Source organism: Arvicola amphibius, chromosome 6 (assembly GCF_903992535.2).
Source record: "Arvicola amphibius chromosome 6, mArvAmp1.2, whole genome shotgun sequence".
Classification (NCBI taxonomy): Eukaryota; Metazoa; Chordata; class Mammalia; order Rodentia; family Cricetidae; genus Arvicola; species Arvicola amphibius.
Genome location: NC_052052.2, coordinates 80,412,470 through 80,425,927, shown reverse-complemented (window position 1 = coordinate 80,425,927; position 13,458 = coordinate 80,412,470). Strand labels below are relative to the sequence as shown.

The following is a 13,458-nucleotide window of genomic DNA, read 5'->3' as shown; positions in this document are numbered from 1 at the left end:
CCTTCTTTTCTTCCTCCTCCTTTTCCTTCTCTCTGTTCATTCACAGAGGTTCAACAATTATATCCCATATTCATATCTATCACCTATAATGTCATATCTGTACAAAATAAAAGATGACCATAAACCATCCCATGAGACTGATAATTTATGTATCCACCAGTCTAGTACATAGTAGAAAGTCACAAACCCTGGTTGATTCCTCTCTGGTCCACTTCTACAGCTGGTTCTAATACTGAAGTTGAACTCAACAGGTCACTCCCCACCCTAGACCAATCAGAACCATTAGTGATCCTGTATCAGCTGACAAGCGATGGTAGTGAAGTCTCAATTACATCTCTTCTACACCCCAATTCACAGCTCTGAACACACACGCAGGAAGTCTATACTCTAAATGGGAAGCGGGGAGCAGCCGGATGAGCTCCGGCTAGGCACCAGACACATCTCTTCATAGACTTATTTTCTTATACAGACCACACAGCTACTCTGATTGGAAATATGGAAACTGAGAGGGAATCAAGTTGCCAACAATCACACAAGTGGCCAAGTGTATGCCTGAGATTTTAACGAGTGCCCAACTGACCATGGAATCATGTTTTATTCCCAAATATTACTCATGAATGAATTTATAAACATACAATCATAACTAAAGACTCAATAGCAAAGTCAGAGATAAGTAGAGAATGCAGGTATCAAGGCAGGCAATGAAATAAAGTCCCATTGGGGGTGGGGATGGGTGCCACAACATGTTTTCTAAGTATACTTCTGGCACAAGACACTCACGGTGGCACGTGAGCTTAGAGGAAGGCATTTGGTACAGTGATGGTTAAGGAAACCTGACGGACTGAGCAGTTTGTATGCTAACCTTGCCAAGGATTCCTAGCTCCCAGGGATGACTTTAGATACTGAATTGCCTTTAGAGCCTACCTTTTCCCGGATGTGGGTTAGTTTAGATACCAGTTTACTGACTTGCCTCATCCTTCAGGCTCCTCATTTCGTGAGAGATAACTCTATGTACCTAGTTCGATCTTTTCATTCATCTTTGTCATGCCAAGGAGATATTATTCTGGCTTTTACTTTTCCTTATTACTGAGAAGAAAATTCGCAGCCCCTTTTTGTTTCTATGGGAGGCACTGCTAACTAAGCTGAACTCTTTTTCCCAGTGGCCACTCTTCAAATAGGCAGAAGTAGTAAATAAGATCTATAGGCCTGTAAAGGGTGGGGACATTTACTTCCAATGTCTGGAGATTCTGAGTACAGGGAAGGCAGCTCTCAGCCCAGGTGGGGATGTAGTCCCCAGTGCCCTCACTGATGAATATGTCATAAAAGAGAACCCACCATCTCTTCTCCATTCTGCAAAGGGAGATGTGTATGCTTATTTTTTCTTTGCTTCCTGAAAAAGGTGGTAGGATAAGGGGGTGGTAACCCATCAATTGTAGAGAGCTATGGAAATGTTCCGGGTTGTTTTTCAGGCCCTATTTGATTTTTTCCCTAGTCTTTTTAGTCCAGGAGAAGCTATGCACGCCTGCTGAATTGAAAAGACATTCAGCAATGCCTCGCTCTTCCAATGGCACATGTAGTTCACAGGGCAAAGCAGAGGTTGTGGTCACACTTAGGAAGGGCTGCGGCCAGGTCTTGGATCCTTAGCTGATGTTTACAGTTTTCACTTTATGTCAAGCTGCTGTTTTTTCCTGCACCCACTGAGCTCTGGAAATTTTACCTGCGTTATTTCATCTCATTTGCCTAAAAGTTACAGAAGGGAATTACTATCTTTTGTTTAGCATGAGGAATCTGAGAACTTGGAAGCTACTAGGCAGTGGGTATATAAGAAGAAGAAGGAGTCCAGATGTGCCCCACTTTGTTGCTGCCCAAGTGCCTCTTCCCACAAGCTCTGCTCCCAGTTATCTACCACAAAGTCTATACCTAACTGACTCTGAACCCTGGCATTTAGAAGACGATGCTATGGTATTCATGCCTTGGAAGAAAAATCATATCAATTGTCTCTGAATCCAAAGGGTTTCCAGTGTCTTTTTTCTTGCTTTTAACCTCCCAGTCTCTTGTATTATTCCCCATTATCAAAAAATAAGCTAACTCAAGACTTCTGATATGCAGAAGCATGTAGAGATAGAGAAAGAAACACAGAAAGCAATTAGCTTGGCTTCTGAGGATCTGCATGTTCTTCTCAGAACAAATACGGAAGAAAAGTATCAGCAGAATGGATGCCCGGAGAGGAAGAGCCACAGCACCCAGACATTCAGGCCGGGCATAGGCTGGGGCTTCCAGTTGCTGTGTCAGCTTTCCTACCCTCTTCCCTCTCCTATCTTTCTTGTGACAGATTCCATTTCTATTACAAAGAATGAGATGTTCTTCATCAAAGAAGTCTAGGCCCTGAAAGCAACCACGGATAGAGATGGGATGACATTTAGTATCACAGTGGTGCCCGGACCCTGAATGTGGCAGGAAGTAAATTAGTTCAGTGGCCACAGCGAGAGAACGTTTTTATAAACATAACCTAATTGTATTACTTCCAAGTCCTGAAGCTTATTGCCCTGCTTAATGATGTGTCCCATTATTTATAGGGTGGCACAATGAGACTTCTATTGATTTAATGCACTTCCTTAAAGACTGTCATTGTCACAGCTATAAAACCGAGCTATTCCCTGACAACTCAATTATGTCCTCTGAGCCTATAAACCACGCATGCCCCCACTCAGTTGCACACAGGAAGCAGGCAGTGGTGCACACAAATCTGGGGATACAAAAGCCCTAGAGGCAGAACGAAAGGCTACAGATATGGCCAAGGTACATTCAGGGGTTCCAGCTCCCCAGGCATAGTCAGCAGCTGGCAAGCACTGAAAGATGACATGAAACAGCTTCGCTTTGCCTTGGCCCTGATACATGGGGCTGTGTGATGAGTCTTTCCTGTCTCATTGAGCTTTACTTTCTCCAGTGGAAACTGGAGAGCTGAGTTCTATGAGAACTCCAAGGCTGGTGTTCTGTGGTCTGTAGTTATGACTTAAGGATTTCCTGGAGCTAGGATGCAGAGGCTGTGGATAAGGTGCGAGCAGGTTTGTAATGTCAATCCTCACAATATCTAACAATCAATGGTATTAACTATAACAGAAAGCACTTTAATGTAGCAGAAAAGAAAGAGAGAGAGAGAGAGAGAGAGAGAGAGAGAGAGAGAGAGAGAGAGAGAGAGAGAGAGAGAGAGAGAGAGAGAGCGGGAGGGAGGGAGGGAGGGAGGGAGGGAGAGAGAGAGAAAGAAAGAAAGAAAGAAAGAAAGAAAGAAAGAAAGAAAGAAAGAAAAAGAAAACTGAGAAAATGTTTTTGTAGCCAGCCAGTTCCAACTATGAGTTCCAACACAGGCCCTACAGAGAGCAGCAGTGTTTCTGTGGGCACTTACGTCCTCATGTCTGAGACTGGGTTTCTCAAGTCTGAGAGTCCACTTCTCAAGTACAGTGACGTATTTATTATGCATATATGCTGCCTGGGTGATACCGTAGTGGTTAAAGTGTTGTACAAGGAGAAAGCACGAAGACCAAGGTTTGAATCCCTAGCACCATATAAATGCTGGGCAGTCATAGCCAGCTGCTTATAATCTAGTACAAGGAGGGTAGCTAGATTAGCTGGATAAGCGAACTTGGGCTCGCTGAGAGATGCTGCCTCCATGGGTAAGGTTGAGAGGTAAACTTAAGATGTCAGTCTCTGGACTTCACACATGAATGCACATTTACACATATACATGCCCTCATATATACCATGTGAACACACATGTGACACACACAGATACATATGAGAAAGTAAAATAAACATGCCATTACATACATGTGATATTTCCAATGTTGTAAAATGCTAGTGTGTAAGTCACCTCCCCTGTTACAAGTGGTAAGTAGATAGGAATAGTTATCCAAGTACACATTTCACAGGAAGGGGACACTGATGACGTACGGGAATGACTTTCCTGAGCTCAATGGCAGTGACTAGTCTTCTGCATTAGACCACCTTAGACTACAGAAGTCAAAAATCTGCTGACAGCTGAGAAGCAGAGGAATTTAAGATGTGGTAACCCTCCATGAGGATAACAATCCCTCCTTGGGGGACACTTGAAACTGTGCCCCAAACTTGAGCAAGCGACAGTCTTTCCTGCCTTCTCCCAAGAAGCCTAAAGAGAAGGCAACCTGGAGACATCATTCCCCATCCTCTGCCTGTTTCTCTGGCAGCTTTTTCAAGGGAAGGCTTGGTTTAAAAAAGCCTACAATATAATAAAAGAGTTATAACACCTGGCTGAAAGAATCTTAAGACAACATGTTTCCTCACCCTGACCAAGGTAAAGCGAGGCTCAGAGGAGGTCCAGGAACTGCCAAAGCCTGCATAGGTTACGGATATACGGATGTATATCCGGCGAGGCTCCTTTGTCTCCTCAGTTGCCTTCCCTCTGCACCATACTTGGCCGACACCTCCAACGAGCCCCACTCCCAGGCTTACCTTTCTGATACTGGAGCCACAGCTGCTGCTGGACCTTCTTGCTGGGGAAGTGGATGATGCAGGTAAGCTCGGAACCGTACAAGGCCTCTGCGATGTAGTGGGAGCCATAGTGCTGGATGAAGGACAGCAGCTCATCCCGACTGCTCTCTTTGGTCAGGATCTTTAGGACATTGGTGAAGCCTGGAGGGAGAGCAACGTGTGTGAGTGGTTAGACTTCAGAAGTTGGCAGCCAAAAAATGATACCCGGTGAGAATCCCTTCCAGTCAGAACTCATGGCTTGTGCCCTCATCACAGCAGCAACACCTGACAACTCTAGCCTTACATGCTTACAGCAAGGACTAGCTCTCACTGCCGGGCACTGTGGCATAGTCGATTCAAGTCAGAAAAGAAGACTTGCCAAGCTACGTGACGATGACCTTAAGGTCAAAAGCGGAAGTTAGAGCTGATATCTACTTGCTGCACGGCTAATGCATGCAGGTAGACCACTAGTGGTTTTCACTTTCTTAGTTCAAATACTGCCATGTTGACCACTACACCCCCATTAACCTGATGAGATGCCAAAGCTGAAAGACTGTGAATGACATATCTTACCCTCTATCTAAAAGAGCTTCATGCAAACACTCCTTTGTTTTTACTTCAAGTGGATTGACTGGTGTCCTGGAGCTACATTCATCCCAGCTCAGTAGAGATTCCATACCTGGTCGCGCTTCTTGCTCCATCACCTTCCTGTCCACCTTTGCCCTTATTTCCTGAGACAGTGGGCTGTTTTCTGTTGCCATGGAGTTTTCTCGCTGCCTGCTGTGCTGTCTCAGTACCTTGCTATACCTAGCACAAGGTCTCCAGAGCCATGTCTCAGGAGCTGCGGTTCCCACTTCCCTCCACTTCCTGTTTCTCCAGGGCCTTCCTGCAATGGGAGACTGGTTCCCTCACCATTCAGCTCCACAGCCTCCAGATCAGCTTTAGTATGGGGAACTCGTAGGAGCATTCCAGATAAAGTAATGTCACCCCAAACACACTGCTCTGATTTTCAAACTTAGGGTGCTTAAGGAAGAGCAAATACAGGGAAGGGCTCTCTGAGTTCCCCATCTGCCTTGAAGGCCGAATCCTTCAGAATGCTTGCACTTGTTGTGAATGCTCTCCCTGTTTCTCCCATCAACTGGGGGAATCTGTAGCATACTGTAGGTAGACTTGTGCTGACATTACAGGTGAAGTCCAGACAAATGTCCCAGGCTGTTTTCGCCATTCATTCTCCTGGATATCATTTACGCTTCCTCTAAAATTTCCTATGTACCAAATCCTTAAATGCTTCTTGCCACTGGGTAAAGTTCCACGTCCATATCTGAGCCTACAGCAATGTCTGGGTTATCTCCTATTTTCTTATTTGTCTTTTACTGGGTCCTGGGCTTTCTATCACCCTTCCTTGACATACTGAGTATACTACAAGACTGCACTGTCTCTATATATGAGATTACCCCCTCCCAAAACACACCCATGCTGAAAGATTGCATGAAGTCACCCTTTCTTAGAAGCATTTTCACCTATTCCTGTGCGGGGCAAACAATCTCTCACCTCACACTCTGAAGAACTGGCATATTTATAGATAGAAGCCCTTCTTTTCTGTCTCTTAATCTGCAAATACATCTTTTCTATACCCACCCCAGTGAGGCACTCCACAACTCCTGGCACACAGCAAACAACCAGCCATGGTTATTATAAGAACACCAATGCCACATCAAAGAGCAAGCACCTCTCCAGCGTCGAAAATGAGCTCCAATTTGCCAACATTTGATTTACAAGGCGCTTCCAGGAACATCATTACTGATTAATTAAAGCAGGTACACCTTTGTAGTTCTATCAGGAACATCACAGTTATATTCACAAGTGCAGGGTGAGGGGGTGGTGGGGAAACAGAAATAGGGCTCAAAGAAAGGGTGCTTGATTAGAACACTCTCTCTCCATCAACCTGTTAACTCGTGCAACTGGGTAATTAATACAGCAGGATTAATAATGAGATGGTTTCTGTTAAGTAATAAATGACAGTGCCTTGGAGATGCCCTATGGCTCTTTAGCCAGGCAGACAAAAATGCAATCAAATCCCTGTTCCCTTTTCTCTTCTGCTGCTTACTAGCTATGCGACCTTGGCTTGGTTACTTAACCTCTTTGATCTCCAGTTCCTTTACATGATGACGGATAGGCTAAATTATTACTTTCCTTGTAGAATTGTTGCAAGCCACAGACAAGAAACATTATAACGTGCTTGACAGATGTCAGCAGCAATCACTGTGTGTACTTCCTGGAGGGTTAAGCCCTCCCTGCCCCAGGATGAAAGAGCTCCATTTTTGCTGATGAACAAAATGGAACTGAGAAAAAGGAACGAAAGAGAGAAGAACTCAAGAGATAATTAGGAGAGGCACTGACAACCAGCTGGTGATAGTGCTGCCAGAGCCAGAGTAGACAACCCCAGGCCAGGTTTCTTCTTCCCAGGGATCTCTATTCAATACCTTATTCTCCAGTTTTCATTTATTTATCTTATTCTTCCATCAAACGTGGACACCAACAATGTGCTGATTCTCTGTTAGTTTCTGGAGATATTGGGATAAACAGATCATTATTAGCCCCAGTTCTCCGGTCAGAGGGCTAGATAGACATAATTTAGACATGAATCAAGTACTTGTTAGTACTTTGCTGGAGGTATTCCAACACCTGGCATTACTTGCTTTGTTTATTGAAGAATGAAGAGTGGAGGAGGCACCAAGAGTTTAGTGTGTGCACCCCAGGTAGAGAGAGCGAGGAAGGAGGCACAGCAAGTGCAAAGTTATGAACAAACATGCCCCATCTCAAAAACTACAGAGTGCCCTGCCTACTGGAACTCAGGGCTCACATGGATAAAGAATAGGTGGTGCGTGTGTACATGGTGCTGCGTGTGTACATGGTGGTGCGTGTGTACATGGTGGTGCGTGTGTACATGGTGGTGCGTGTGTACATGGTGGTGCGTGTGTACATGGTGGTGCGTGTGAGTGGGGCTGCATGCTATTGCTAGGTGCAGATGGGCAAGGAAGGGGATAGAGAGAGAACTGAGGAGGGGGGAAGCAATCACAAGCCAGAAACACTTCCAGAACACAAACATTGCTTAGGCGACTGTTTCTTCTCTCCCTGTTGTCATACTTCTTCACACTACTCAGACATTTCTTCCTCTAGGAAGCCCCTTCTGTGTCACACTGTCCCATCATTGTGTTGTCCCTACCTCAGGGTGCTGATGGCACTGCCTGCTGCACTGTCCTACCTAGATGCTCCTCCATTCTTACAGCACCAATACAGCAAAGGCTAATCCTTGAGATCATGTATGGAGGGCCCATGAGTCCTTTGGTTGCCAGATGAATGGTAGTCCTCACCTGCTGACAGGGTGATGGTGCTCAGCTTCACACGGTACAGGTTGCTCCGGACACGCCACTGCTGCACCATGGGGTAACCCATGGCTTCGTCATACCTGATGTCTCCTAGAGGCAGAAGTAAGATAGAGTGTGAGTTCAGAGTTCAGAATGGTTACCACAATGCACACACTGCAGTTCTGGGCTCTGCCCACCTCTTCAAAGTGAGGAGAAGCTTGGTCTGGGCCCTGACTATTGCTTTGCTAGAACCAATCACACCAGCCATTCTCCACCACGGTGCTCCTCAGCCACATCTCTGGCTTTTCCTTGGGCTCTCAATGTCTCTCTTTCTTATGTGCAAAAGGTCAAGTTTATATCCCACCTACATAAGCCCATCTGCATCTTGTCATGGGCATTAGACATCTCATTATCTCAGATTTCCAATCTGGTATTAGAACTCTCTGTGCTTATCTTATCTCTCAGGCATAGTGTGGGACTTGAATATGGAAAAAGAAAGAAAGCTCTTTGAGAGACTGGAAATTCTATGATTGTAGAACCAGGGTCAGGGCCATATTTTTCAACCCATTTGTTTCACAGTCTTTGCAGCTGATTTGGCACTCAGTAGCAGAGCTAAATGTTACAGCAGAAAACACTTGAAAAATCCCTATGAATGTATTTCCCATCCCTTTATGCTTGCTGACCCTGCTGTAGACTGTTGATTGTTAACATGGATGTTTATAAGCACTGTGTGACAAATCTGTATACCTACATACATTTCCCTAATTCAATTATATGAGGAATACTGGCTAAACAAACTCAACTTTTTAATTCTCAGCATATTACAGTAATTAAAATATACTGTAAGTCTCTGTAAAGTTGGTGTTGCTCACAGAGCCTCTTTTATGAAGAGGGAAAATTAAGAATGTATGTTTTATAGAATGCATTTCAGAAATCACAGGCATTGTTAAGACAAAATGTAAACAAAGAAGAAACACAACAAACATTTTGGCAAGCAGTTAACACTGGGCAGCAGATACATTTTTAAAAAAATCCTACTTTCTGATTTGTATCTATCTCCATTTTCTAAAATTTCCACCCAAAGCTTTGCATTCTCTTTTCTTTATAATCATGAAAAAATGCATTAAAATAAATGCTAGTCATGTTAGCAGTTATTATTGTTGCTATGTATCTGTGCTTTCTTGCACCTCTGCAAATAGCAAGCACATTTCCTATCCCTTTCTCTCATCCCCTGGTGAGGAGGCACTTAAAGATATTTGATACGGATATTAAAATGAGAATCTCATTGGAACAAATGATTTCTTCCTGGACTTTTCTGTAGTATTAAAGTTGTCCATTACTGTCAACTGTTTTTTCTTTCTTCCTCTTTAGCCTTTTTAGAAATAATATAATTTTAGATGCTTTCATTTTCAAGTAAAATATTCATGATCCCCTAAGATCTGTCCATTGGAGTGAGAACGCTGAGCTATAAATATGTCTTCTCTGTTTATCTGCTCTGTCTTGCCTATGCTTTTTATGTGATTCTGGGAGGAAAGAGAGAGGGGATGGAAGAAGGAAAGAGAAGACTGTGCACCTGATTAGGAGCTGAGAAATTAGTCTCCTCCGGGAGTCCTAGACACCAAAGAACAGGTAGACTCTATTGCCTCTTCCATCCACTACTGCCTAGCCAGGTTCACAGCTATTTTTGCTGGGAAGGAGTAATCAACAAGGGAGCCCCACCTTTGACAGGAGAAAGCTGAACCTTCTGATGTGGGCTCTTAAAGGATCCTTTCCTTCTGTGACGTGGTATTCAAAGGGGGAGGTACCTTCTGCTTTTGGAGCAATTTATGAAACCATCTTCACTGCTCCTCATTCTATCACTCGGTCTCCCTCATAAGTGGTCGTTATCCCACTCCTCAGTAACTGTTGGCTCTGGCTTACTGGAATGTACGGCTCTGTAATATGTTAGGTTCTTAACATTGGGGCCATGGCTGTATTATTTGAAGTTCTCCTGCAGAGTCCAGATTGGACCTGAGCATTAAGTTCGGCCATAACAGGGATGAAACGACCCTGGTTCTCACTCTACCCACCACATACTCTCTGTGTAGTGACAATACCCTGGTTCTCACGCTACCCACCACATACCCTCTGTGCATTTCCTCCCTTGATGAAAGGAGATGAAACTCTGGGAGAGAAGATTAATTTGTCTTGGTAATTCTATTTTAAGAATTCATTCTTATTTTATGCATCTGGGTGTTTTGTCTGTGCACCACATGTGTGCAGTGCTTATGAGTGCTGGAAGTGGATGCTGGGTGACCTGAAACTGGAATTAGAGATGGTTGTGAACCACCATGTAGGGGGCTGGAAAGCAAAGCCAGGTCTTCTGCAAGAGCACTCAGTGATCTTAACTACTAAGTCACTACTGCAGCCTTTGCAAATTAAAAAGAAAACAAATTAAAAAAAAACAAAAAACATATTCCTTGATTTATTGCAATTCCTTTACTGGAAAACTTTGAAATATCCCTGAGCCAATACACACGGTTAAAATAATCTGCAAAATTACTCAGGAACCATAGTAAAGCAAACATCTTATATACATGATACTCACTCCTTACCATATTTTTGAAAAAAATATGTTGCAAAGATGGAAGCTGTCCAAGGAGACACAACAATCAATGATGGGTTCGGGTCTTTAAAGAACACTCCTAGCCGACCATGTAAAGAAACGTGAGCTCTTGTGGATAGCAAGCTTCCCTTACTGGGGTTTTCCAAAGAGACATGTCTTTTAAGAAGGTTACTGTCGACCTGATGCCCAATCAATAGAGAGAATTCAACCACAATAATCTATGTCACCCAGAAACATCTTAGGAAGGGGAAGTTAAGGAAGGCATAGAAGTCTTTAAAGCCCTTTACAAAGAAAGTTCATCTGTGGGTCCATTTGATCTGCATCTTTTTTGAAGTGGGACAAGTCTGGGCATTGGTATAAGAAAATGGATAAGGCATCCCCTTTGGAATCCAGATTAATTAGGTTTAATCCTTGATGATAATTTAAATACTAACCATGTAACCTTGGAGGAGTTTATAGCAATTTAGCCATGTGAAAGCAGAATAGTAACATTCTTGCAGGATCATGTGGGCTGAAAAACAGAAATGCCCTTGTCTCTCAAGGACACTGTCAACCCATGTGGGGGTCTCCTCTGTTTATGCCAGTTACAGAAAAGGCTCATGGTGGTTAGATTTTTTGCTCCTGGTCACTCAGAGCTTGCAAGTGATGGGGGTGTCTGTCACATTGCAGGATCATTTCTGTGAGACAATCTTTCTCCAATTAAGAAGATTCAATCATTCTTGAGTGTGGCCAGTCTGGTTAGTTATTACCAAAATAGAGTCCAGGTCCACTTATCTTAGAAAAAAATCAATCCCACCCCTTTCCCAAAAGAAGGTGGCAGAAAAGCTGGGATAAGACGAAGAAGAGAAGAAACATACCCTGGGTTGAGACATAAAACTCTGGAACTTCAGGAGAGCCTGGAGGTTTGGTTGGTGACAATGACAAGGTGGTGTGAAGGACAAGAGCGCAGCACTATTCAGCAGGGTCTAGCCTCGGATGGCACTATTCAGCAGGGTCTAGCCTCGGATGGCACTGGGCTTATTGGAACCTAGATCCTTACTCTCAAATTCAGACAAATAAAACTCACCCAACAAATGGCTTAGAGGCCACATACAAATAATAAGCCACAAAACTCAAATGCATCCAAGTGGAGAAAGTCTTGATTTAAGAGCCCACTGATATAACTCTTGAATTATTTTTAAATAAACAAAGTAAACAAGGTACTGGAGGTGTTGAAATGTCAGAAAAATGTCACTTGAACGGAAAGTGGTTTGATGCATGGATACAGGCTAAGCCTCACTGGGAAACGCTGGAACGTTGTTCCTGCTCTCGGAAGGTGCCTCTCATGAAGCAGGTCCTGGCTACCAAGTGGGCTTTTCTTAAGCCCCTCATTCTACATGGTTCTGAGCAGGGGCCCAAGACAAGGCAGAGCCCTGCTCATAGCCCATCCTTCTCAAAGGAGGAGTCTGACCAGGCTGCAGCGTCCTAGCGTGTTTTTGTAGCTCACACATGAAACGGCCGTGTCTAGTGAGCATGCAGAGGCCTGACAGGTGTGTCTTACCCGTGAGCAGCTGAAGGTCTGGGAGGGGCTCGGAGAGGACCCCCCGGCATTGCTCTTCCACGGGCAGTGGGATCACCAACAGTCCATCCGCCAGTTGGGGAAAGTCCTTGATGAAGTTGTTCTCCCTGTAGGGCAAAGCAAAGCACTTTCAGAGCAGAGGAAGGGAGCACCACAATAGTGGGTGAAGGAGGCAGGATGCTCGCTGTTCAAGCAGGCTGGGTGGCTGAACCCCAGCTCTGAGCACATAACACTGACCACAGGGTGTAGAAAGCAGGCAGGCTGAGCATCAAGCCTGGAGCACCCACTGACTAGCTACTTACTGTTTTTCTCTTTGAAGCAAGTTTCTGTTTCTATAAACGGGGCTAAGATCTCAGGGCTGCTGTAAACACTTAATGGGATCAAGCTGCCAATTGTTTAAGACATCCTCTGAGGCTCTACAAACTATATATTTAGCTGTTAACCACCATTTGCATAAGCAACGGCATGGGTAAACCTGGATGGGAGGGAACTGATCAGAGCACGAAGGGTTTGAAATAGGGAGCAAGGCTAAGCTGAAGAAAGCAAAACTTAAAAGCAACATTATGTTAAGCTAGAATGAACACTAAAGATACTTCAGCTCAGACAAAGGGGCAAAACTGAGGCCTGGAGACACAGGATGTATTATTTAACAACGACCAGTAGACTGGACACAAGCCCAGTGTCTTTACCCCCAGGCTAGTGCTCTTGGCTCTGCTCTGCCTTCATAGAGGTCTGCCTACAAAGGATCACAAGACAAACCTCCGTGTAACCCAGGAACACGGAATCCTGGATAGATATGGTTTATCTATCTATAGGACAGAGACGGCAGAGAGTGCGGGAAAAGGACACAGACTGCATTATTCTAGACAATAGGCTGACCTAAAGATGGAACAGGCAGTCACGAGAGACGCAAAGCTTGCTGATACTAGGAAGTGTGGCAGCCAGCTGGCGAGCGGGAGACCAAAGGCATTTTCCTATCTATCCTGACTTGTAAGATCGCCTCACGGTCAGAGTTAGCAAATCTAGTTATAGGCTAGACAGGGAGGAGGGGAGGGAGGGAGATCGATAACAAAAGCAAGAGGTTGCTTATACCTTCATTTTGCCACCTGGCACAGGCAACTAGAAATGAAAATCAGAGTCAAAACCAAAAATACATGATGCTTTGAAGCCTGGATTCTGGGCCATCCAGAAGCAGCTGGAATACTGCAAGCTGGGTCACCTTTGTGCCTTTACTGCGGATGCCCACACCACCCCCATCCACATCCAAAGTCCATCACCAATCGTCACCTTCAATATCTCCAGCATCCCCATCATCTTCCCCATCACCTTACTGCCATCTCTGTTATTCATGGCATCCTTAGTTTGCTAGGCTCCAGCAAAGCACTCCACATATACCTGAATACTTAATCTTCACCTTGACTCTT

At 44.4% G+C, this 13,458-nt stretch overlaps 1 protein-coding gene across 3 annotated transcripts in view; it reads right to left on the bottom strand.

Moving 5' to 3' along the window:
• Window positions 1-13,458, bottom strand: part of Astn2 (astrotactin 2) — a 980,272-nt gene that overhangs the window by 260,395 nt on the left and 706,419 nt on the right. For all 3 annotated transcript variants that reach the window (XM_038333150.1, XM_038333151.2, XM_038333152.2), the window contains 3 exons: window positions 12,017-12,141; window positions 7,878-7,982; window positions 4,486-4,665 (listed from right to left, as the gene is read on the bottom strand). In XM_038333150.1, coding sequence (XP_038189078.1) covers window positions 4,486-4,665; window positions 7,878-7,982; window positions 12,017-12,141 — 410 coding nt within the window. The remainder of the gene's footprint in view (window positions 1-4,485; window positions 4,666-7,877; window positions 7,983-12,016; window positions 12,142-13,458) is intronic.